The sequence below is a fragment of the Podarcis melisellensis genome (genome assembly GCF_964234715.1).
Source record: "Podarcis melisellensis genome assembly, chromosome: 6".
NCBI lineage: Eukaryota > Metazoa > Chordata > Lepidosauria > Squamata > Lacertidae > Podarcis > Podarcis melisellensis.
Genome location: NC_138538.1, coordinates 15,250,666 through 15,276,340, shown reverse-complemented (window position 1 = coordinate 15,276,340; position 25,675 = coordinate 15,250,666). Strand labels below are relative to the sequence as shown.

The window sequence follows — 25,675 nt, the reverse complement described above, 5'->3', positions numbered from 1 at the left end:
GAGAAGTAGAGAAATGACATTGTGGGGCAAACATTTTGCTTAGAAACAGACAGGGCAGGAAATTGTTAGCACTCACTGCCTTACACTGCCTTCCATCCCAAATAAGTGTCTGTAGCACTATGTCAGTGGGAGAGAACCTCACATGACCCCTCCAGTCTTCTGTCCAGCCATCGGCCCTCCCCCCAACCCCCTCTCTGCAGGCTATATTCGCAACCATCCCTGCTCCACACCCTCGCCATAAGGGCTTTGCCTTTGGCCTGGCTGGAATGTGAGCGTGCCTCTTGTTTGCCTGGGCGGAGGAAGGATGAGAGTGTGTGATTAAACCTCTGGCTTTTGCATGGCTTGAATGTAGCATGTTGTTGTTGTTTAGTCATTTAGTTGTGTCCGACTCTTCATGACCCCATGGACCAGAGTGCGCCAGGCACTCCTGTCTTCCACTGCCTCCCACAGTTTGGTCAAACTCATGTTAGTAGCTTTGAGAACACTGTCCAACCATCTCGTCCTCTGTCGTCCCCTTCTTCTAGTGCCCTCCATCTTTCACAACATCAGGGTCTTTTCCAGGGAGTCTTCTCTTCTCATGAGGTGGCCAAAGTATTGGAGTCTCAGTTTCAGGATCTGTCCTTCCAGTGAGCACTCAGGGCTGATTTCCTTCAGAATGGAGAGGTTTGATCTTCTTGCAGTCCGTGGGACTCGCAAGAGTCTCCTCCAGCACCATAATTCAAAAGCATCAATTCTTCAGCGATCAGCCTTCTTTATGGTCCAGCTCTCACTTCCATACATCACTACTGGGAAAACCATAGCTTTAACTATACGGACCTTTGTTGGCAAGGTGATATCTCTGCTTTGCATACCCTCCAACATTTCTCTGATGAAAATAGGGACGTCCCATTCCATAAGGTTAATTTCACTATTTATACCCCACACATCTTACTGGGTTGCACCAGCCACTCTGGGCAGCTTCCAACATATATAAAAACATAATAAAACATTAAACTTTTTTTTAAAAAAACCTTCCCTGTACATACAGGATTGCCATCAAACAGCTCGGGGGTCAGATGACTCTATGCCCTCCAACCTTTCTTCAGTGAAAATAGGGATGTCCTAAGGAAAAGTGGGACGTTCTGGGATCAAATTAGAAACAGGGACAGCTTCTCTAAATCAGGGATGTCCCTGAAAATAGGGAAAATAGGGGCACTTGGAGGGTTTGATGTAGCCTACTGTCCAAAGGTAAGAGTCGTGTCCATTGCTCCAGCGTCTGGCCCAAGCAACAGCTGACATGTAGCTCCCAGAAAGTTCCATAAAAGGGAATTCAAGAGCCTTTAGGCTGAAAAAGGTCTTCCACCCCCTGCCCAATGGAGTGAGAATTCCTGTTTCCTGTTAAGACATACCTGTTTTGTTCAAAACAAAAAAAATTCCTTCTAGTAGCACCTTAAAGACCAACTAAGTCTAAGTTAGTTGGTCTTTAAGGTGCTACTGGAAGGAATTTTTTTTGTTTTGACTATGGCAGACCAACATGGCTACCTATCTGTAACTGTTTTGTTCAGATAGTGTGGAACTGTTTGTACTTTGGCTTATTTCAGCGCTTTCTGCATTGCACAGAAGGCTACATCTGGAAGTTAGCGCTCCTGGATAGCAGTTGCCCAACTATGCATGGTGTTACTCAGCTCTTGCATCCTGCATGTGGTGCATTCACTTTATCTTGTTTCCAACAGCTTGTTTCTCTTTCCTGGGAGCCTGATCCACACAAAAAACCCTATAATATCAGTGCTGTAGTTGGCAGTAGCTAGGAAAGGCATCCTACCAATATCCAGCGCTTCTCCTGCTCTCATGCCATCAGTGGTTTTGAGTTGATACTGTCTGCACAGAGGTTCCCAGGGGTGAGGGAGAATGAAGAAACACAGAGGTGCAGGAACCGACTGAGGCATCGCATTACACTGCATCCCATGGTTTATCGCTTGCACAAGCGGCCAAAGGGTTCTGCGGCAAAAGAGCTCTTACTACAGGCTTGTTTGCTGGTAGTAGGTGTGGCGAGATTCAGGAAGTCCCAGCTGCTCGCCCTCTTCTTGGGCACATTGTAGGTTCAATTGTGAAAACATGATATGCTTTAAGATATGCATCGTTTCCAGGCCTTTGACCATTTTGGTTGCCCTCCTCTGGATACGTTCCAGTTTGTCAGTGTCCTTCTTGAACTGTGGTGCCCAGAACTGGACACAGCACTCCAGGTGAGGTCTGACCAGAGCAGAATACAGTGGTACTATTACTTCCCTTGATCTAGATGCTATACTCCTATTGATGCAGCCCAGAATTGCATTGGCTTTTTTAGCTGCCGCGTCACACTGTTGGCTCATGTCAAGTTTGTGGAGAAGAGGAGGTTAAGGGGTGATATGATAGCCATGTTCAAATATATAAAAGGATGTCACATAGAGGAGGGAGAAAGGTTGTTTTCTGCTGCTCCAGAGAAGCGGACACGGATTAATGGATCCAAACTACAAGAAAGAAGATTCCACCTAAACGTTAGGAAGAACTTCCTGACAGTAAGAGCTGTTCGACAGTGGAATTTGCTGCCAAGGAGTGTGGTGGAGTCTCCTTCTTTGGAGGTCTTTAAGCAGAGGCTTGACAACTATATGTCAGGAGTGCTCTGGTGGTGTTTACTGCTTGGCAGGGGGTTGGACTCGATGGCCCTTGTGGTCTCTTCCAACTTTATGATTCTATGAAGAGCACTTGTTGCAAAGCTAGATTGAAACATTAGGTCCAGGATAGGGAATTAGAGGGTCTTTCCAGTTTTGGCCTGCACATTTTCACATGGCTGGGAACTACAAATGGCATGATAGATAAAACTGGCATGAAAGATAAAACATTTAGCTAGAGCTCATATCCCTGACATCTAATTTTCTGTGTGCAGGGAATATGTAGGTGGGTCTTCTTTGTGGTGGCTCCCTGCCTCTGGAATGACATCCCCATTAAGGCATGGTTTTGCTGTTTTTTAAAGTAACTTTTTCTTGAGTTATCATAAATAAGGATAATAGGGATTATAAATGATACAAATAAATAGACCAAGTCTTCTCATGTCAAAAATAGAGCAATAAATTTGCAGTAATATCTACAACATGTGGCCTGTTATTAGTGGTTGATGTGTAAGTTCCTGGTTCATGAATTGGTTTAAACAAAAACAAAGGGGAAACAGAACAGAACAGATAACATTCAACTTTGCGTAGCTAAATGCCTAGTCAGGAGCCCCTACCAAGGAATGTTGAGCACAAACATTATTAACCTCTCCTAAGCAACTGGAGATGCTCCTCTTTAACCAGACCTTGAGGGTGGGGGCTGCGATTTTTAAGCCATTCTTAGATGCTTATTTATTGCCTGCTTCTATATGTTGCTGATTCAATGTATTTTATTAACATGATATTTTATAGCACTGTTATTTTTGTTGTATAGGCAACGGCCGTTTTGTGTGGGGTTGTATTCCTGACCCCCATGCGCATCGGCAGAGCATACATAAAACCACCCTGCCCCGTCCTGTTACACCCCCATCCTGCCAATTTCGGGGTGGCGGCGATGCACGGTGGCACACATTTTGGACAAGTGTAAAACAGTTGTTGCCTGTATAATGTTTCCATGCTATGTCTTCCCACATTTGGACCATACGGTGAAGGGCGGACTGCAAATAAGATAAATAAAATAACATATGCTTTCGTATGGATAGTTATTTCATCATATGAGCCCTTGCCCATAGTCTTGATCATTGCCTTATGCCTAGTCTCTTTCTGGGGCTGTGTGTTCATCAGTATGCATATGATACCCAGCTCTACCTCTCTTTCAAATCCGAACCGGTGAAGGCGGTGAAGATCCTGTGTGAGTGTCTGCAGGCAGTTGGAGGATGGATGGTGGCTAACAGATTGAGGCTGAATCTTGACAAGACAGAAGTACTGTTTTTGGGGGACAGGAGGCAGGTGGGTGTGGAGGACTCCCTGGTCCTGAATGGGGTAGCTGTGCCCCAGACCAGGTGCGCAGCCTGGGAGTCATTTTGGACTCACAGCTGTCCATGGAGGTCAATTCTGTGTCCAGGGCAGCTGTTTACCAGCTCCATCTGGTAGGCTGACTGAGACCCTACCTGCCCGCTGACTACCTCATGAGGGTGGTTATCTCCCGCTCAGACTACTGCAATGCGCTCTACGTGGGGCTACCTTTGAAGGTGACCCGGAAACTACAACTAATCCAGAATGCGGCAGCTAGACTAGTGACTGGGAGCGGCCACCAAGACCACATAACACCGGTCTTGAAAGACCTACATTGGCTCCCAGTACGTTTCCGAGCACAGTTCAAAGTGTTGGTGCTGACCTTTAAAGCCCTAAACAGCCTCGGCCCAGTATATCTGAAGGAGCGTCTCCACCCCCATCGTTCTACCCAGATGCTGAGGTCCTGCGCTGAGGGCCTTCTGGTGGTACCCTCACTGCGAGAAGCCAAGTTACAGGGAACCAGGCAGAGGGCCTTCTCGGTGGTGGCACCTGCCCACCCTCCCACCAGATGTGAAAGAGAAAAACAACTACCAGACTTTTAGAAGACATCTGAAGGCAGCCCTCTTTGGGGAAGCTTTTAATGTTTGATGTATTAAAGGTAAAGGTACCCCTGCCTGTACGGGCCAGTCGTGTCCGACTCTAGGGTTGTGTGCTCATCTCACTTAAGAGGCCGGGAGCCAGCGCTGTCCGGAGACACTTCTGGGTCACGTGGCTAGCGTGACAAAGCTGCTCTGGTGAGCCAGCACCAGCGCAGCACATGGAAAGGCCGTTTACCTTCCCGCTATAAAGCGTTACCTATTTATCTACTTGCACTTAGGGGTGCTTTCGAACTGCTAGGTGGGCAGGAGCTGGGACCAAAAGATGGGAGCTCACCCCGCCGTGGGGATTCGAACCGCTGACCATATGATCGGCAAGTCCTAGGAGCTGAGGTTTTACCCACAGCGCCACCTGCGTCCCTGTTTGATGTATTACGTTATTATAATATTTTGTTGGAAGCCGCCCAGAGTGGCTGGGGAAGCCCAGCCAGATGGGTGGGGTATAAATAATAAATTATTATTATTATTTTATTATTTCCAGAACACCTTGGCAAAAGCGTTGTACGACAACAAAGCAGAGTGTCCAGATGAGCTCGCCTTCCGCCGGGGAGACATCCTGACGGTTCTTGATCAGAATCTCCTCGGGAGCGAGGGTTGGTGGAAATGTTCGCTTCATGGAAAGCAAGGCATGGCGCCTGCAAATCGCCTCCAGCTCCTGACCACTTTACAGGCTCCTCCCTCCATCCAGCCTGGCTCCCCAGGACCGCCAACCATGCCACGGACTGTCTACCAGGTTCCTTCTGGGCGCAGGCCTCCTGTACCACTACCCGTCTATGAAAAAATGGACGGCTGGATTATGCCTCCTCCTCCTTCCTCTGCTCCTTACCCGCTGACACCGGAAGTTTACCAAGTGCCAGCGATGGCAGCTATACTGCTCAGTGAAAAGACCCAAAGTTCATCGGACCAGGTAAAAAGGCAAGCAAACCCTAAAAGATGAAAGTGGGGAGCAAACAGGCACTGATGGTGACCCACAATATAATGTGGTGTTTTGTTTTGTCTCACCCACCTTCTCTCTGCCTCCCCCTCCCCTTAAACACACACATTCTGAAGTTTTTTATTAAGTTTTCCAAAATTCCACACATACATTTCAATACATAATAAAAGATTGTCCCCCCTGACTTTCCACCCCCTTTTCCATAGTGTTTCTGTTTCTCTCCCTCTGTTGCATCCTGTCTTCTATCTCTTAAAGCTTGGCAAAACTACTGTAATCTTTAATCCCTCCTGTTGCTTGTAGTTCAAACCCTGCCCGCATGTTCATCGTATAATATCACACACATATTTCTTTTTCTTTCATGTAAGTTGTGTAGTCCACTGTAGACCATTTGCTGATTTTCAGTAGACCATCTCCTGCCTGCTGCTGGTAGAGGCGCTCTTGCAAAGAATGAACCCAGGAAGTTGCCTTATACTGAGTCAGACCATTGGTCCATCTAGATTGCTATTAACTGCACTGACCAGCAGTGGCTCTTTGGGATTTTAGGGAGGGTTCTCTCCCAGCTCCACCTGGAGACACCAGGGATTGAAGCTTGGATTAAAGGTAAAGGGACCCCTGACCATTAGTCCAGTCATGGCCGACTCTGGGGTTGTGGCGCTCATCTTGCTTTATTGGCCGAGGGAGCTGGCGTACAGCTTCCGGGTCATGCGGCCAGCATGACTAAGCCGCTTCTGGCGAACCAGAGCAGCGCATGGAAATGCCGTTTACCTTCCCGCCAGAGCGGTACCTATTTATCTACTTGCACTTTGATGTACTTTCGAACTGCTAGGTGGGCAGGAGCAGGGACCGAGCAACGGGAGCTCACCCTGTTGTGGGGATTCGAACCACCGACCTTCTGATCGACAAGTCCTAGGCTCTGTGGTTTAACCCACAGCACCAGCTTGGATTATGTGCATGCAAAACAGATTCTACTGCTGGGCTACGGCCCTTCTCCTGGCCTAGGTGGACATAGGTACAATTTAACTAGGGCAGGGATATATGGAGGTGTTAATGGCAAGGGACGGGCTGTGGCTCAGTGGCACAGCATCTGCTTTATATGCCGAAGTTTCCAAGTTCAACCTCTGGCATCTCCAGATAGGACGGAGAGAAATCCCCACCTAAAGCCCAAGGTAGAACAGCAATGGCGAACAAAGGGCCGAATTCAGTTGTCTGTCTGGCCCTTGGGCTCTCCCCAGACCACACCTCCTCCTCAGCTAAACCCCTTCTCCACAGGCAATACTCCTTTGGCTTTTGCCTGACTAGAATGTATCTTTGAACTCTGGTAATGCTTCTTGCCTTCCTGGTTGGAGAACACAGAGGGATGTGTGGTTAAATTTACATACATTGCTCCACCCACTGCTATGGGTGGCCCTGCCCACCTCCGACATGTGGCCCCTGGAAGGTTTCCTAGAAGAGTTCCCCAGTCCTGGTGTAGACGGTACTAAGACAGATGGACCAATAGTCTCTGAATCTGCATGAAACAGTTTCCTATGTAGTTGTTATCATAAGTCCAGGTTTCGGTCATTTTCTTCTAAAGGGAAAAGCAGAAGGACTCAGGGGATGGTGGTGAGATTACCAGGCTACAGAAGCAACTCCTCCATTAACCTGTAGATGACTTTTGATGACATGTCAAGGCTTCTCTCCCAAACTGAAAGGAGGAGACTTTGCCCCAGGCCTCCTGAGTACCTCAGAAATTCTGGAGGAATAGCTGGAAGCCCTTAGGTTCAGGCCCCCTCTACACTATACAGTGGTACCTCAGGTTACATACACTTCAGGTTACAGACTCCGCTAACCCAGAAATAGTGCTTCAGGTTAAGAACTTTGCTTCAGGATGAGAACAGAAATTGTGCTCCAGCGGCACGGCGGCAGCAGGAGGCCCCATTAGCTAAAGTGGTGCTTCAGGTTAAGAACAGTTTCAGGTTAAGAACGGACCTCCGGAACGAATTAAGTACTTAATCCGAGGTACCACTGTACACTGAAAGCAGTATTGTACCACCTTAAGAAGTCATGGCTCCCCCGCCCCCCAAGAATTCTGGAAACTGCTAGAGTTGTTGGGAGACCCCCTATTCCTCCCAGAGAGCTACAACCCCCCCTCAAAATATAAATATGAATCATCATCATTATTATTAACATTTATCAGTTGCTTTATAAAGTGAAGTGCAACACATAAAAGCAATTTAAAACCAAAAAAATAAAATAAAAAATAAAACCATGAACAATGCAAAATGCATAAAACACTCATCCAGCAATGTATTGCCAAAGACAAGTCCTACCTTTCCAGGCACGTCTCCCTGGAAAGAGCATTACAGAGGAGTGTTATAGAGAAAAGGCAGGTTCTCTGCATCCCCCTCAGGTAGAGCACACAGAAAAGGGTCTCTGATGAAGACTACAGGGTCCAGACTGGTTCATATGGGGAGAGGTGGTCCTTGAGGCATTGGGGCCTTGAGTTGTATAAGGCTTTCATGGTCAAAACCCAGCACTTTGAATTGCACCTGGAAACTAATTGGTAGTTAACCAAGATGTATTGCTGCTTGCCACTTCATAAGTATATGCCTCCTTTGGCCCACTGATACCTCAACTTTCCCAGAGGTATTTGGCTGACCCCAACTGGAGACACACTGGCAAAGTAGATGCAACTTAGCCTGATAGAGTTTAGCGATTCTTCATCTTCCTAAACGGCTTTAAATGCTGAAATAGAGCAAGTAACTGAAACTGTCTCACCCAACCCTTTATTGAGTTCTTTGAAACAGGTAGCTTAAAAATCCCACAATCTTGAGCACTGGAAGTTCTCTGGGATTACGTCATACCCTGCATCACAGTTGTCGCTACAAAGGACAAATGTGCCGCAGCAATTCAACACAACACACACCAGCACACGTGTGTACACACACACTTAAAGAACGTGGAGGGTGAATGGCCCCAGCTGGGTGCAGGAATAGAAACAGGGTAGTCCAAATTGCAGGGAGACAGCTGGTGGGTGATCAGCTGTTCCCTGAGCAGCCGGCCAAAACCTTTGCCATTCTGCTTGAGACTCTTAATACGGAATCTGTCTGAGCAAGACTCACTTGTGTACGCCCCAATCTTTAAGCTTCTATAGTGGAAATCTCCACTATTCCAGCAACACTTTCCCTAAAAACAGGAGTCAATTTACACATGACAGTGAGGGTATAGCCTTCTACATGAGTGTACTAAATGACTGAAGAAGGCGCCTCAACATTCAGTATAATCACAGTGATGCTGCCATCTATAGGTTGTGTTAAGTTGTGGGTGAACATATCAGACGACACAGCGATTCTTCAAACAGCTCTTGGTTATTCACAGGCCAGAACAGAACTGAACTGAAGGGTTCAGCCAGCCTGCTTATATAGCGCTCCACTACAACGCAACAGTAACCACTTTCTGTAACTATCCAATCACTGAACGTCACTTTCAATCCCTTATTTGCATATGTGGACCTGAGTGAAAACTATCTACAGTATCCCCCTGCTGGCCCACTACATAACACCTTGAGTTGAAAGGAGTATGTAGGTAGGCACTCGGTGTGATCATGACCCCCCCCCAGTTGAACAGATGCTCCTTTCCCACATGTCCCATTCAAAGGACATTGAGAGGTGGGGCTGGTGCAATGGAGCAGAGCCAGTGGGGTGCAGTCCCACCCCATCCACATTCTTAACTTTGTACGTAGAAGCACGCACACTGCCACAACACCCTTGATATCCATGTCCAAGAATGATAGATTAGGCAGGATTGCTGATCATTTTTCAGGTCCAGAAGATTCAAAGTTATTGGGTTGGTTTTTGAATCATGTATCTAACCATTGGATTCTCTCCCCACACCCCCGGATGCAGCTAGAGAGGAAAATATACTGACTGTGGGTTATACCCAGTGGTAGCTCTGAACTAGTAGAAATGCTTCCATCAGTACAGGACAAGGCACCCCATTCTCACCAGTCCTCCTTGACAATTGCAGCTCTCTGTGCCATAATCCTTGGAGGAGATTTGGGGGCGTGCAGGGGCTGCAAATGGTGGGAAGAATCGGTGAAAATCCAGTGCCCAGCACCATTGCATACAGCCTGCTATTCCAACCATTTGCTCAGGATATTGTAAACTGGCTCCTGATAGCTGGGTGCTGGCATTTCCTTTTAAAAATGCGGTTTGAAATGTGGTTGATTGCTCACATTTAGTTTTTCGCCGGTTGCCCGTAACTTATGGTTCTCCTCCACCAACCTCTTGCACCCTTTGGCTGTCTATCACAACATTTCCATCTCAGGGGTGGAGCTCACTTTGCCCCTGAAGATTTGATCAATACTTTCCCAGGACGTCTTTGGTAGCCTTCTGGGCAGCTGAAAACCTGCCTTTTAGAGGCGACCTGCCCATGGAGTGTTGCCAGTGGCCCTGGGAAGGGACCCCCCTTCCGTTTCACAGCCTTTCTGATCTTTTTCGTGTTGTAATACTTCTAACCTCGCCTGGAAACTTCCTGGGGTGACACACTTGGTGTTCCAGTGTTGCAATCTGTTTACAAAATTGGGCGGTGTGGGGAGGGTATGAACTGCTTCAGAATAGGTAGACGCACTGCGTTTACAAGGCAGATTTCCTTGCCGTTAGCAACTCAGAAGTTTGAGTGGTTTTTCTCTGGAATGGTCGTACTTTCCAACATCTCTCTGACGAAACACATGCCAGGGTCTTGCTTGTCAGCACCTTCAAGGGAGTGGCGCAGCATCTGCTTTCCATGCAGAAGGTTCCAGGTTCAGTCCCTGGCATCTCCAGGTAAGGCTAGAAATATCCGCTTTATGAAACCCTGGAAAGTTGCTGCCAGACTCCATCAATACTGAGCTAGATGGATTCATGATCTGACTCAATGTCAGGCAGCTGCCTATGTTCCTGTTGGTGTCTATTCTTGTCAGAGCTGGCTCCAGGTTTGAGAGGGCGAAGCACTCTCTGGGCCTTCACCTGCATTGGTGGGCTCACCTGGTGAGCTTACCTGGTGGCAGCAGATGCAGCAGTGCTCTGATCAGAGTCTTTTAAACTAGAGCATAAAGGAAACAGGGCAGTCCTGTCCCCATTCAGTCTCTTATGTGGTTCTCATTTTAATAGCATTTTAGTGTGAAGTGTTTTAATAGAATTATAGTGCTTCACGGTCGCAACATCTCGGCAGTGTGGCCGCTAACATTGATATGTTTCTGATGTAAAACTCTGGGTGAGAGAATAGCATTCCCAAAAGACATACATTATTACCATTCTATTCCAATTGATCAGATTTTTCTATAGGAGTAAACGTGGTGGGATCTTGTCCTCCCCTCTAGGGTTTATAGCACTAAGTTTCTCCTGTCTTTTCAGCCATCTGATTTGTCATATGGCAGTGGTGGTTGCTCGTGAGTAACCAGGCAGGACTCAGACCTGTCTTTTACAGGTTTTATTTTGGTGCAAACTATTTACAGTGCAGAGCCACAAGTTCATGTCTGCCTCAATCGCTAGCAGAATCTGGGAGTGGTTGTTTCCTGGACCTCCCCCAACATAACAGTCTCGTTACTCCCAGCCTTTTCCTTCCCTCTTTGTGCTTTAGACCTCTGCACAGGGTGGGCAGCCTAAGGGGCGTGCTTCCCTCCTGGCCGGCTTGGCCAGAAGTGGTGCTGAGGCTCCCTGCAGCATCTTCTGGTCCTTTTACCTCTTCCCCACTGGAGGTGGGGCTTTCCTCATCACTGGAAGAGGAACTGCTTTGCAAGATTTTCAGAGGCTCCCTGTAGCACAACTGCCCCTCTGTTTCCCGCCCCTGTTCCGATGGCAGTTCCCTGACATGGTGGAGAAAAAGGCAGAACCTATCCTGACTTCTCTTCACTAGATTTTAATCTTGGATGTCTTATGTACTACCCCCTCCAATAAGCACCTTGGTGGCACAGATCATTGTTTACTAATCAGTGATCATAGCATAGCATAGCATAGCATAGCATTGTATTGTATTATAGAAACCTGCCACACAAAAATGACCAAAATGGGAAATCATTGGTCAAAGAACAATCTCATTCCGCGGACACCTCTGTGGCCAGGAGTGCCTTTTTACCAGCTTCATAGTCCATGCATTAGTGTGCTGGTCCCGGGGGGGGTTACCGTGCAGCATAGTCTGAGTGTGGTCCTGGGTCAAGGGTCTGGAGGCTGTCTGTCAAGGGCGAAGCAGGGTCCAAGGCAAGGAGCTGGGCATGGTCAGGAACTACAGAAGAGCAGGTCAGGGTGCTGGCAGGAACAGGTTTCCAACGATGTTGCTCCCGCAACCTGGGACCGGGCTGACTGGCCTTTATCTCCTCTGAGGCCTGGGGCGGTCCTGGCCCACAGGTGACTCGCCTCTCCTGGCCTTAAGGCGAGCACTCCTCCTGAGAGAACTTAGTTCCCTCCGCCTCTCTGCCCTGAGCCTCTGCAGCTCAGGAGAGGCTGGAGGGTTACAGGACCTAGAGGCAACCTCACCTTCCCCTGACAGGGCTGGGAGAGGAGCACCTGCAGGCAATGGGACCTTGATCACCTCTGGAGCCAGAGTGGATTCAGCTGGTGTCTGCTGCTGAGGATCCAGCACAGGTGGGGGCCCTTCAGATTCAGCCGGCCCTGGAGGCGGGGACTCCTGTGCAGGCTGGGATTCCTCCGATTCAGCCTCTGAATCAGATTCCCAGGCCATCACAATTAGTAATCTCAGGACTAGAGTACTGCAATGAGCTTTAGTCAAGGCTGGCCTTGGACGTGGTCTGGAACCTCCAGCAAGTGCAGAATACAGCGGCTAGACTGCTGATGGGGTAGGTGGCTGGCACCATGTGACGCTTCTGCTAAAACACATGCACTGGCTGCTCACATGCTCCTGGGCCAGCTCAAAAATAGACTGACAGTAGCTACTCATCTTTAACAAAATGTTCACAGATCCTGTAACCTCTTTTCAATTTCTTCATCGTTTTCTTCCCAGCACCTCTACACTCTTCCCAGAGCAACCTGGGCATCATCAATGGAGAAGAAAAGTGATATATATGACGTCCCATCGCCGCAGCATCATGTATTCACACAGGTGAGGCCCTCTCCCTTGATTGATATGGCTGTCAGGTAACAACAGGCAATCAGTTAAACATCATTGCCAGCTATCCTTCTAAAAAAAAAACACAATTGGGGAAAAATGTTTCACGGCCCAGTAGTGTGTGAAGACCTACCAGCTGAAGACCAAGCAGCTAGTTAGTGCCTGTAATAACACAGGTGTCAGATAACATGCACTACTTTCTGTGACTTATTTTCAGACAAGCTTTTCTTTTAAAGTCGACTTCTGTTTGTAGAGGCTGAGCATTCCTTGCTATGCCACCGCATTGAGTAGATCCATACAGTGATACCTCGGGTTACATACGCTTCAGGTTACAGACTCCACTAACCCAGAAATAGTACCTCGGGTTAAGAACTTTGCTTCAGGATGAGAACAGAAATCGCGTGGCGGCGCAGCAGCAGCAGAAGAAGCGGGAGGCCCCATTAGCTAAAGTGGTGCTTCAGGTTAAGAACAGTTTCAGGTTAAGAACGGACCTCTGGAACGAATTAAGTACATAACCAGAGGTACCACTGTATTTTAATTCGGATCTCCGGAAATACGTTTATTAAGCTACTCTGCCATCTAGTGCTCGTTCTTTTTCAGTGTGCCATTATGATGCAATCAGATTTTTTTTGACAGTACAGAAATGACCAGGAGCCATGAAGATCCCTCTAACTCCAACAGTGAAATTCCTGCCTAGCCGCCCACTGGGGTTTTATATCTTTGCATATTTGTCTTTGCAGTCAAAAGTGCTAGTGTTGTTGTTGGCAACCTTCTGTTTCGGGAGACAATGGAGGAGTAAGCCTTGGCAGGTGAAGTCAAACTGTTGGAAGGTTGTTGCGCCTGCTGTGGCTGTAGAGACCGATATGGGACAGACATGTTTTGTTGAAGCTGGGGCAGATGAAGGTGTCCATTTGTGCTGCTGCAGATGCACCATGGTGTTTCTTCACTCTGCGCAACTCCCAGTAGTCATTCCTCCTCTGGTATCTCCTATGGATACATGACCTGACTGCCTGTCTCCAGGCACTGCAGTGGTCTGCAAGGGATTCCCACAAGGCAGGGTTGGTGTTGACAGCCTTCATGTCACATTTGCAGACACTAATTAAAAAAAATCAAACACCGAAATGTTAGTGTTAATCTGGGCTATGCAAAATCTAGATTGTGGAGGTCAGTGACTGGGAAGCAGGAACAGCCAATGGCGCCTAAGGTATACCAAACAGAAGGCCAAACCCCTGCTGTTCATACCAGGTTTGGCCAATTGAGAGTCTCACTACTACTTTCCAGTAGCGGGGGCCTATTCTATTCTGACTGTGAGACATAAACAAAACACTTGGCTAGATCCCAGCCCCTACTTCCTGGGAGTCCCTGATAGATTGGCACCAGGACTGACAGCATGTTTAGCATGGTTTTCCCTGACATGCCTTTTTCTACACCATGCCCTTGTCCCACTGTCTTACCCAACAGCAGCACTCCTCATGAGGCAGGTACCATTTTAAAGGTAAAAGGTAAAGGGACCCCTGACCATTAGGTCCAGTCGTGGCCGACTCTGGGGTTGCAGTGCTCATCTCACTTTATTGGCTGAGGGAACCAGCGTACAGCTTCCAGGTCATGTGGCCAGCATGACTAAGCCGCTTCTGGCAAACCAGAGCAGTGCACGGAAACGCCGTTTACCTTCCCGCCAGAGCGGTACCTATTTATCTACTTGCACTTTGATGTGCTTTCGAACTGCTAGGTTGGAAGGAGCAGGGACAGAGCAACAGGAGCTCACCCCGTCACGGGGATTCGAACTGCTGACCTTCTGATCGGCAAGTCCTAGGCTCTGGGGTTTAACCCACAGCGCCACGCGCGTCCCTAGGTGCCATTTTAACATCCCACAATGTTCCAGTGCAATGTATGGCAATGTTAAAGTTCTGGGCTCTGTGCAGAAGACTGATGCTTCAGTATGGTAATGCCAGGCCTGATCCCTGACATTAAAACCTCTTCCAAATATTACAGAGTTGCATTCACAGAGTTTCAGAAAATGGGATAGGGACTACTCCTGTTCTTTTTTTCTCTACCTCTTTTAATTTAGGGAGACTTAGGGAGACTTGTAATGACCAAATCCAAAGAACTTCTGTGCATGCATTGAAAGAAATGTATACAATGATTCCCTCAGCGCTGTTGGTAAAGCATACAGATTAATTTCTTTTTAACCATTTAACTAGGGTCTTGCCACACCACCCTCTTCCAGAAAGGGCTCCAAACTATTCCCCTCCAAAGAATGCTACCTGGGAACAGCACAGCAGCTTTACGATATCCCGCTGAGCCCAGAAAAGCCACGAACTCACACACTGCAAGAGTCTTCCTTAGAAAATGTAAGTGCAGCATATTTTGTGGATCATGAAGCTTTGTCGTTCTCTATCAGCCATGCTGCTCTTATCATGGGGACCGGTTGTGGATGGGCTGAACTGGCATGCGACTTCTACAAAACCCAGCTGAACTGGCATGTGACTTCCTTCAGGTCAGTTGCTGGAGGTTGAAGGGAGAACAAGAGGTTGGCTACTACCTCCAATGTCGGCTTGCAGGTACAGGCAGCTGCAGATCTGAGGAGGCACTGGATGGAACCTCTCCCCTGTTGGTGGCCATCTTGGGCTTCCTTGGTGTCAAGCTGCTGCCAGAAACTCCTAGCCGATTGCCCAGGAATGTACAAAGACAAGGAATGTATCTTACCATCTGCTTTTTATTCAGTATTTACAGAGACAGGCTATAGAACCCAGTCTCTTGGATCATGGCGTTGTCCCGAGTGAATCTCCACCCTCCACTCCCCCACTTCCTCATTCGTCAATCTCATCACCTACTGGTGCTGCTATGTGCCCTCTGTCTTTGAGCTCTTTGCTCTCCTACTTTCAAGGTTCGCCGGGTTCTGGGAGAGGGATGTCTGCAATACTTCCTAAAGACATTGTGTCTTTCAGCTTCTTCCTCCTTTCCCACTATTTCCCAACTTTCCCCCTCGTCTGCCTCTGAGCTGTGACCTCTGTTGTAAATCTAAACTGTCTTCCTCTTGGTCCTCCCTGGAAGGGTCAAGCTGGGGAGGCGGTCCCCATCATTCCTCCTCTGCCCAGTCCCTGACAGTTGGCAGTGTCAGGAAGCAGTACTCTGAACAACACTACAAGCAGCATCGGGGGGTCTGAGCCTAGTGCATTTTTTGAACTTTTGTTATGTTTGTATTGTTTCATTTGGTTTTAAAATTGCTAGCATGGGATTCTGTTTTTTCTCTTTTGTACACTGCTTTGAGTTTGCAGAAGTGGAATAGAATTGCAATTGTAATAGCATGCATTTTGCTGTTTTCCAGGTGTATGTCATTCCCACACCACTTTCAAGAGAACGTGACTTTATAGAAAGAGGGCCTCAAGGAAAGCATCCGGGTCCTTACAATACTTTGCCAAACCTTCGGAAATCTGAATGGATCTATGATATACCTGTGTCACCCGAAAAAGCAGGGTTAAACTCAGCTCTTCAGAATCGTTCGCCAAATATACATGCGTTTTATGATATACCACCAACGAGGCTCGATTCTGGTACGCAGAAAATCCTGCCAACAAATAATGAAGTCAAATTGGTAACTTCAGAAGTATATGATGTTCCACCTGTACAAAGGAAACTAACTCTTCCAGAAATTCCTCTGTATGACATACCATCCACACATGAAGCCTTAGTGCAGCGTCAGAATGGTAACTACGATGTTCCTTTGGGTGCTCTGTCCTCCATGATTGAAAAGGAGAGCCATCAACAGACTGTCTATGATATACCAAGAGGAAAGCCTGTCGTTTTGTCTCAAAAGAAAGAAAACACAGAGAGTCCTAATTCTGGAGACCACACATATGTTTTCCCTCTACCACATTACACAGATAGCAAACGAGACCAAGACCGATTGTCTGTTTCCAGTGTGGACAGCAGAACCAGCACCATATCAACATGGTCAAGCTCTTCTACTGAGTCCTGTTCATCTGCAGCATCCTCATCTGCCCCTTCTTCATCATCAGAAGAACCCGCTAAAGAAGCAACAATGGAACTTGAGTTTGCCATAGAAACATTGACTAAGCTCCAGCATAGCGTGTCCAGTTCAATTGCAAGTCTCATGATCTTTGTGAGCAGCAGATGGAGGTACCGAGAACACCTGGAGGGAAACCTTGAGGAAATCCACCGGGCGGTTGACCACATAAGGGTCTCGTTGGGAGAATTCTTGGACTTTGCTAGAGCCATTGAAGGAAACTCTGCTCGGTCCTCGGACAGTAAACTTCATGCAAGAATTAAAAAGCAACTGAATATCCTCACGGACTCATTTCAGATGCTGGTGGAAACGAGAGAGGCCTTGAATAACTGCAAATGGTCACTCGATGTTCTAGTCATTGAGAAGCCTCAGAACAACCCTGATGATCTGGATCGGTTTGTTATGATTGCTCGCACCATTCCAGATGACATCAAGAGATTTGCATCTATCATCATAGCTAACGGGAAGCTACTTTTCAGAAAGAACTGCAAAGAGAAAGAAGGCAAGGAATGGAGAGTTGGTGCAGAGCATGAAGTAATTAAGCCCGGAGCTGAACAGCGGGTAGATTCTCTTTTAAGACATATTTTAGATAAGCCAAAAGAAAATAGCTCATGTCTGGAGAAAACAAAAGCTGCCATCACTGAAGTCCAGCAACAGGTCAGTAGGGCTTTGATATACATGCACAATATTATGCCTTTCATTCTAGATTAATTAAACTAGAATACCTACCACTCCAATTTTGAACGTACGAACTTTAATTAAAAAATTAATATGCCTTTCAGTCCAAGATTATTGAGGCAGATAACATACAACAAAAGACCATATTGAAAATCACAAAAATAGAATAAAAGAAAGGGTAAAATACTAGAAGAAATGTAGTGACAATAGAAGCTAGGTGGAACAAAAAATGTCTATGTGTCTTTTGTTGTTGTTTAGTCGTTTAGTTGTGTCCGACTCTTTGTGACCCCATGGACCAGAGCACGCCAGGCACTTTAGTCAAACTCATGCTGGTAGCTTCGAGAATACTGTCCAACCATCTCGTCCTCTGCCGTATCCTTGTCCTTGTGCCCTCCATCTTTCCCAACACCAGGGTCTTTTCCAGGGAGTCTTCTCTTCTCATGAGGTGGCCAAAGTATTGGAGTCTCAGCTTCAGGATCTGTCCTTCCAATGAGCACTCAGGGCTGATTTCCTTAAGAATGGAGAGGTTTGATCTTCCTGAAGTCCATGGGACTCTCAAGAGTCTCCTCCAGCACCATAATTTAAAAGCATCAATTCTTCGGCGATCAGCCTTCTTTATGGTCCAGCTCTCACTATGTGTTTTTACCCATAGCTAAGAGGTTGATCATCTTACTTGCATGCAGAAGGTACCAAGTTTGATCCCTAGCATTTCCCGGTAGGGCGAGGAGGGACTCCTGCCTAAAACCCTGGAGAGCTGCTGCCAATCAGTGTAGACAACACTGACCAAGATGGAACAATGTTCTGACTCATTATAAGTCAGCTTCTGATAATGTTTTTTTAAAACAATTTTTTAAAATATAAAGCTTAGAGCTCAGAGGCATTTGGACAGGATTTCCAATGATGCATGATCATACAGCGTGTAATCTTTTTCCCATTTGAGGATTATGGCCATCTATGTTAAATATAATACATACTGTACATCTTTCTCCCCCTACCCCCACCCTTTGCAGAAATCACCAGGACTGGGACAGACACAACCATCTCTTTCATCTAGCAAGGTGGAGAGGAAGAATGTCAAGTTAAAAATAAAGGTAAAGTTAGTATTTGCAGCAAAGATCTAAAATTATTAATCTGGTTCAGATTTTTTTCAGCACTCCCACACCACAATTAGGCTTTTAAAAATGTCTCCTTTTACTGGAGGCTCCCCACTGTGGTATATAATACTTCAAATCACACCTTTCTTTCATTGAAATTATGACTGGAACATTTAGTTGTTGGATCTGTTAACAGATTAATTTAGCAAAAAACATTTTGACCAATTAAAACAGTTTCCCACAGTTAATCAGGCAGCATATTCCCTGCTCCCAAATGTATTGTTATTATAAACCCTGATGTACCAAGAAATATTCCCTCCTGTGTGAAAGAAAGTGGAATGTCTCTTTAAAGGTGATGACTGACACATGCACACATAATCTTAAAACACCGTTTTCTCATGTGCAGATTTTATTCTCTAATTAATTAATTCACAGGTAACATATGCAATTAATTGAATAACATTCCATAAATTGAGTTACCGCCCTAGTTCAATCCTTGACTTTGCTAGAGGAAAGAATTTGGTAACAGGTGACTTCTGCCTGATTCCTTGGAGAGCTTTTGCCAGTCACAGTAGACCAAACTGGGCTAAATGTCTGATACAGCATAAGGCAGGTTTCTGTGTCCCTAACTGTAGTATTTCTGAGTATACTGGTATTAGTAAATAACCTTTACTTCTGATGTGATGGAATGCCTTACAAAAAAACTACACTCAGGCTTCCCCAAGTTGATGCGCTCCGATTTGTCTTTGACTTCAACTCCCACCATCCTTGACCATTTGCCATGCTCATTGGGACTGATGGGAGTTGGAGGCCAACAACATCTGGAAGGTACCAGGCTGGGGAATTATAGAATCTTAGAGTTGGAAGTGACCCCAAGGGTCATCTAGTCCAACCCCCTGCAATGCAGGAATCTCAGCTAAATCATCCATTACAGATGTCCACCCAACCTCTGTTTAAAAACCTCCAAGGAAGGAGACCATCACTTCTCATGGGAGTCTGTTCCACTGCTGAACAGCTCTTACTGTCAGATAGTTTTTCGATATGTTTAGTCGGAATCTCCTTTCTTGCAACTTGAAGCCATTGGTTTGAGTCCTACCCTCCAGAGCAGGAGAAAACAAGCGTGCTCCCTCCTCCATGTGACAGCCCTTAAGATATTGGAAGATGGTTTATCATATCTCCTGTCAGTCTCCTCCACCTATGATGAGGCATAATGTTGTGGGCAAGGAGGATTCAACCAAGAAGATGAATGTTGATAGCTCTCAATAATAGTTCTTGTTTTCGTTTTTCCGTCTCTAGGATTCTCCACCTATGATGAGGCATAATGTTGTGGGCAAGGAGGATTCAACCAAGAAGATGGTCCTCTCTGATCTCTGCAGACTGTATTTTGGTGCTGTCCAGAAGGCCATTGGTGTTTTCCACAAAAGTCTTAGCAACGATCTGGCTCCTGAAGTTTTCATAGCCAACAGCAAAATGATAATTATGGTGGGCCAAAAGTTGGTGGACGCCTTATGTCAGGAAGCCCTTCAGAAGGCCGATCGAAACGAGATATTGCATGGCAGCGGCAACTTTTGTGGTTTGCTAAAGAACTTGGCAGTTGCAACGAAAAATGCTGCAATGCAATATCCAAGCCCCGAGGCAATGAAGGAACTTCAGAATCAAGCTGATGGGCTGTTGAAGTATACACAGCAATTCCGAGCAATGATGGAATGAAGCCATCATTCTTCTGGTGTTCTGAGGATACCCCATACTGACAGGTCTTTAGATTCAGGCATTCCTTCAGAAATCCTGTGAAATCAAGATTCTTGAATGTGGGGAGGATTCTAGCTGCACTCAGTGAAACACTTTTAGCAACCCCCCTTCAGAACTTCCCATTTGACACAGGAAGGTTTGGAGTGGAGGAAGTGGCGGGCTGCCACCTGCAGCCCCTTCACAGTGCAAGGTAACAATAGGGCCGAACAGAAGCTGAATTCCAACAAGGCAGACCCTGTGGGTGAGTAGTTCCAGGAATTAGATGGGCTGCCTATTCTGAATGCATTGCATTCTCCCTGAAAGAACATGTGTGAAGTTTGAAGGTGTTCCTGGAAACATCAGTGTCACTGGAGGCCACCTTTTCTGCTTCCAATGGTACACTGTAACTACAACTAGACTGAAATAAGTTGGTTGCAGTGACCCATGCACTGGTAACCACAAGTTTGGATTAATGGTATGTGCTCTTTGTGGGTCTGTTCTTAGGCTTGATGTGGAAGTTGTAACTGGTGCCGAATGTGGCAGCTATGCTTCTAACCACATATATGTTACACTTCTCTTGAAGATGCTGCAAGGGATAGCAATGGACTACTGAGCCCAGTTCAAGGTTTTGTTATAGACTTATATGACCCTTAACTACTTGGGACCCAGTTATCTGACAGAGCGCCTCCTTCCATATGATCCTGTCTGTTCATTAAGATCTTCAGGGGTGGTGCCATGACCTGCATTGGTCCATCTGGTGACAACCAGGAAGAGGCCATTCTCTACAGTTGTACCAGTGCTATGGAGTAGCCTCTCCTCAGAAATACAGCAGGCACATTCAGTGTTACGCTTCTACCAACAGTTTAAAACATTTTTTATTGATGAAAATATCTACCAGCCATTAATGCTGGCTTAATTGTCCTCTGCCCATTGTTTTATTGTGTATTTATGCAGTTTGATGTAATTCTGCTGTAATTTTATCATTGTATACTGCTTTGATACATTTTAAGTGAGAAGTCTTTTAATAAATAAATTTAAATCAATAAGTGATTGCAAAAACTGAGTTCTGTTTCTAGAAGTAATGGAGAGACTCTTTGAGAAGCAAACAGAATGTGTTTGCCTTATATTGGTTTCCATCAAAGGCAGCAGTAATAATAATAATAATAATAATAATAATAATAAATTTTATTTATATCCCGCCCTCCCTGGCCGAAGCTGGGCTCAGGGCGGCTAACAACAATCAAAATAGTTCAACATTCTAAAAACATTCATTATAAAATTAATTAAAATCAAATTAAAATCAAATTAATGGCAACCATCAAGCAAATTCTGTGCAGATTGCCAGAGGAGGGGGTCAGGCTGCGCCCTGACCAAAGGCCTGGTGGAACACCTCTGTCTTGCAGGCCCTGCAGAAAGATGTCAGGTCCCGCAGGGCCCTAGTCTCTTGTGACAGAGCGTTCCACCAGATTGGAGCTGCCGCCGAGAAAGCCCTGGCTCTAGTTGAGGCCAGCCTAACCTCTCTGTGGCCTGGGATCTTTAGGATGTTTTTATTTGCAGACTGTAAATTTCTCTGTGGGACATACCAGGAGAGGCGGTCCCGTAAAACCTAACCAGGCAAAATACTTATATTTCAGTATAGCCAGCTTCAGACATCTATGTATTTAAAGTTGGAGCAAGCAGAGGTACACCTGCCTCCATGGCTGGTCAAAGGAAGAGAGGAACAGGAAAGACAGGCACTTCGCACGATTGGCTGCATACACATAGGGTGCTGGGAAGTTAATAACTAAATAGATTGGTGCTGGAGGAGACTCTTGAGAGTCCCATGGACTGCAAGAAGATCAAACCAATCCATTCTTAAGGAAGTCAGCACTGAGTGCTTACTGGAAGGACAGATCCTGAAGCTGAGGCTCCAATACTTTGGCCACCTCATGAGAAGACTCCCTGGAAAAGGCCCTGATGTTGGGAAAGATGGAGGGCACAAGGAGAAGGGGATGACAGAGGACGAGATGGTTGGACAGTGTTCTCGAAGCTACCAGCATGAGTTTGACCAAACTGCGGGAGGCAGTGGAAGACAGGAGTGCCTGGCATGCTCTGGTCCATGGGATCATGAAGAGTCGGACATGACTAAACGACTAAACAACAACAACAAAATAGATTTAAACCAAGAAATGGTGGGAGGGAGCTGGAGAGTCATTGTGGCTTGTAAGGAGACTATCCTGGTAGGCTGAAGAGGACTTCAGTGAAAGGAGAGGAAGCCCCAAAGTGACGGGAAGCGCAGCAGGGCTTTGTTTAGGTGGGGTTGTGATACGTCAGGAATTTCCTGGACTTACACGGAACACTGCGGTCGGAAGCAGTGTCCGGGCGGAAATCGGCCAGGTGTCCGGGAAAATCCGGATGTATTGCAACCCTATGTTGGCTGTGTCATTTTTGCCGATTCTCTGATTTTTCTTAAAAGCAGCTCAAAAACATCCTTTTTACTTGGCGATTTCCCCCCAAAAGTCTGTTTGACCTCAGAAACCGGGGGTTTCCCATGCATCTGTGACAGAAGGGGAGATTCAGCGAGAGCCTTTTACACACTTTCCTTGCAGAACTGCTGACCAACGGTTGTATTTTCTTTGGTTGCTGCCGCCACTACCACACTGCCTTGGAAACATGATTGCAAAACAATATGGAAATATTTACTGGTAATTTATTTCTTTTTGGATTGAGTAATGTAAGGGTTGGGGGATGTAAGCAAGCATAAAAACTTCAGCCTTTCAGTCCAGTCTTGTTTACTCAGAACAGAGTCCCGTTGATCTTAGTGATGCTTTGCACACAGCAGCAGCAGCACTACATCCAGCCCCTATGCGCTGCTTACTCCAAAGTGAATCCCAGTTACTGTGGTACAATTTCTCAAGGAAGTTTGCCTAGGCTGCAGCTTTACTGCGATGCAAACACGCTTTGGGGCCAGGCCCTTACTTTCAATTTGCAGTGACCTGGATAAACGTTTGTGGGAATGGCAAGCTAAATCCTCCAAGGGAGCAAAAACTCTTTGACAGAATGTCTGGTTTTCACAACGACTATTTTAAACGTGTAATGCATTTTATTGTATTCTGCTTCGCGCATTTTATCTTTTTTGCAATGGCTTCGGCTGCACTAAATAAAACAGCCGCGCCGAATCACCGAAAGCATTCCATGAAGTGTATTGCTGGTTGCCAGGTTGCCCTTAGCAACGCCGGCCGTCTACGTCATCTCCCCTCGCCCTCCCCCTTTCCCGTTCTGCGCCGGAAATGGACGGCCTCCGTCGACCGGAAGCTCCTTTGTTTTGGAGGAACACGGAAGTTCGGCAGCGGAGTAGCTGAGGGAGAGAGATGGGTTGCGACGGGGGGACGATCCCCAAGAGGCACGAGCTGGTGAAAGGGCCCCGCAAGATCGAGAAGGTGAGGTCGGGAAAGGCCTTGGCTCTGGTCCTCTGGGATAGAGGAAGGGTGGGCCGGAGGGCGCGTTGAGGCCTTGGGGGGCCAAGGGAAAGATGGTTTTCGGAGACGGCGGGGTAGTCCCAGCCTCAGAAGCTGCCGTGAGGTAGCTACGCTTTTGGGAAACCTTTCCAACAAAGGAAAAGAGTGGGTGGACAAAGCATAACGCCTTTGGCACGAGTGATCCCTCTTTCTGAACGGCTGTTAAGGATGTGTGCTTCCCGCCAGACCCCTCCTCGTTTTACCTTTCTGCTTTCCCCTTCCCTTTGACTATTCTATTGCACATCTCAGTAACAGATGTGGTCTGTTCTGGAGATTCCGCACTTGCAGCAGCCCTCCGTTCTAGCTTTCAAAAACACAGAAAAAGAAGCTGGCACATTCAACATGAGAAGCTCATCAACTGTGGGTCTTCCTCCCTCCCAAAAAGCTCAACAATTTAGATTATTCTCCCCCCCCCCCCAAAAAAAAATAGCTTAACAACTTTGGGTCTTACACCCCAAAAAAACTCAATGACTTTGGTCAATTCAATGGGTAGATCACTGCCAGTGTTTTTATAGTGGGAGTAGATCGCAGTTCTTGGGACACCCCTGACTTTACATATTACTTCACTGCAACCACATGTTAAGTATGGTATTGCTGATCTTCATGCAGCTGTCATCATGAAGGATCGTACTTGGGTTGTGAGATGTTAACATGCTCATGAACAGGAATCATAGAACATTATCATAGAAGGTAAAATGGGGGCAGAACTGAGTGAAAAGGGCCCTGTCAGCATTTAAGAAATTGGAGGGGCACATTTTTTTCTTCTCTACCCCTTTGTCTGAGGGTTGTGTTCTCTTGGGGTTGTGTTCTTCCTTGAGGCTGGGCTGTTTGTCATGAGAGCTTTCTGACTGCTCTGCAGAATGCTGGTGAGCAAATGTTTGACACAAAATCTTAAAAGACAATGAAGATTCAGAAATTGTTTTGTCTGAGTAGCAACCTTTGACTAAACAAAGAAAATAATTTGGGGTTATTTTCTTCCATTCCCAGTGGGTTTTCTTTTTCTTTTCTTTCTTAAATGAAATTGCCCCAAAGCATTTCTCCAGTTGCTTATGTTGAGTTAAAACCCCCTAGAAAGCTCTGATCATCTTTGTCGTTGCCAACTCTCTTTCAACTCATTTCAAACTGGTGTTTGGGGGTTTCGCATAGAAGGGGAAAGCATAATGGAAGATGTCTGTAAAGTTTTTTTCTTTAAGAATTTCTTTCACAAAATGTTAATAATTTTATGTATTCCTCAGGTTGACAAAAATGCAGAATTGGTGGCCCAGTGGTACTACTGCACTCTGAGTCAAGAAAAGTTGAGCAGGCCTATAGTCGCTTGTGAACTTGGCAGGTAGGATTACATTTTTAAACTCCTTTTCAGTGAAACAATATTAATTTCTGAATAAATTGCAGTCATGAAGTTTACCGAGTTTTACAGTATATTTTCTATTACAGACTATATAACAAAGATGCAATCATTGAATTTTTGCTGGATAAATCTTCCGATAAAGTCCTTGTCGAAGCAGCATCCCACATCAAGAGTATTAAGGTAAATTCACATGCTTGTAATCTGTCTGAACTTTTCTAGATATCAGAACCTACAACTATTAGGCATAATTCAGAGAAAGTTTATTTTGTATAATTCCTTAATACAAATCCTATTGATTTTAATGAAACATTGAAGCTCTTACTTTCTCTAGCAGGCTTCTATTTTTTAAAAAACCATGGGGCAATCTTTATATGCTGCATCTTCTGATACCTTTTTTGCATGCTGGTTATTGGTCTCCTCTTGCTTCTGTCATAGTATTCCTTGCACTCAAAATGACCTTGTCTATCAAGGCAATTCCCTCTTCTTTCTTAAAATTATATTCAAAACCTTTTGGATATTGTGAAGCATCCACAAATTTTTCCTGGCCTTGATAAATACTGGTCACAGAACCATGCCCCTTCCCATGTTATGACGCTTGTCCCCAACCTTGCATTATGCTTCTGAAGTGCCCCCTGCGCCTTGCTCGGAGTTCATTGCAAGTTGTACTGTGCTTC

At 46.1% G+C, this 25,675-nt stretch overlaps 2 protein-coding genes across 4 annotated transcripts in view; both read left to right on the top strand.

Moving 5' to 3' along the window:
• The window catches only part of CASS4 (Cas scaffold protein family member 4), a 39,052-nt gene extending 17,885 nt beyond the window's left edge, over window positions 1–21,167 (top strand). The window contains exons 2-7 of one of the 3 annotated variants that reach the window (XM_081916784.1): window positions 5,097–5,522; window positions 12,525–12,623; window positions 14,831–14,980; window positions 15,958–17,217; window positions 18,345–18,425; window positions 19,725–21,167. In XM_081916784.1, the coding sequence (XP_081772910.1) occupies window positions 5,097–5,522; window positions 12,525–12,623; window positions 14,831–14,980; window positions 15,958–17,217; window positions 18,345–18,425; window positions 19,725–20,138 (2,430 nt within the window). In that variant the 3' untranslated portion in view covers window positions 20,139–21,167. Of the gene's footprint in view, window positions 1–5,096; window positions 5,523–10,167; window positions 10,352–12,524; window positions 12,624–14,830; window positions 14,981–15,957; window positions 17,595–17,993; window positions 18,196–18,344; window positions 18,426–19,724 lie in introns of those variants that run through there. The other 2 variants (XM_081916785.1, XR_014169695.1) reach the window with 2 other exon arrangements.
• Window positions 21,168–23,419: 2,252 nt separating this feature from the next.
• Window positions 23,420–25,675, top strand: part of RTF2 (replication termination factor 2) — a 55,776-nt gene continuing 53,520 nt past the window's right edge. Inside the window, exons 1-3 of the mRNA XM_081917226.1 lie at window positions 23,420–23,575; window positions 24,889–24,983; window positions 25,088–25,181. Coding sequence (XP_081773352.1) covers window positions 23,507–23,575; window positions 24,889–24,983; window positions 25,088–25,181 — 258 coding nt within the window. The 5' untranslated portion in view covers window positions 23,420–23,506. The remainder of the gene's footprint in view (window positions 23,576–24,888; window positions 24,984–25,087; window positions 25,182–25,675) is intronic.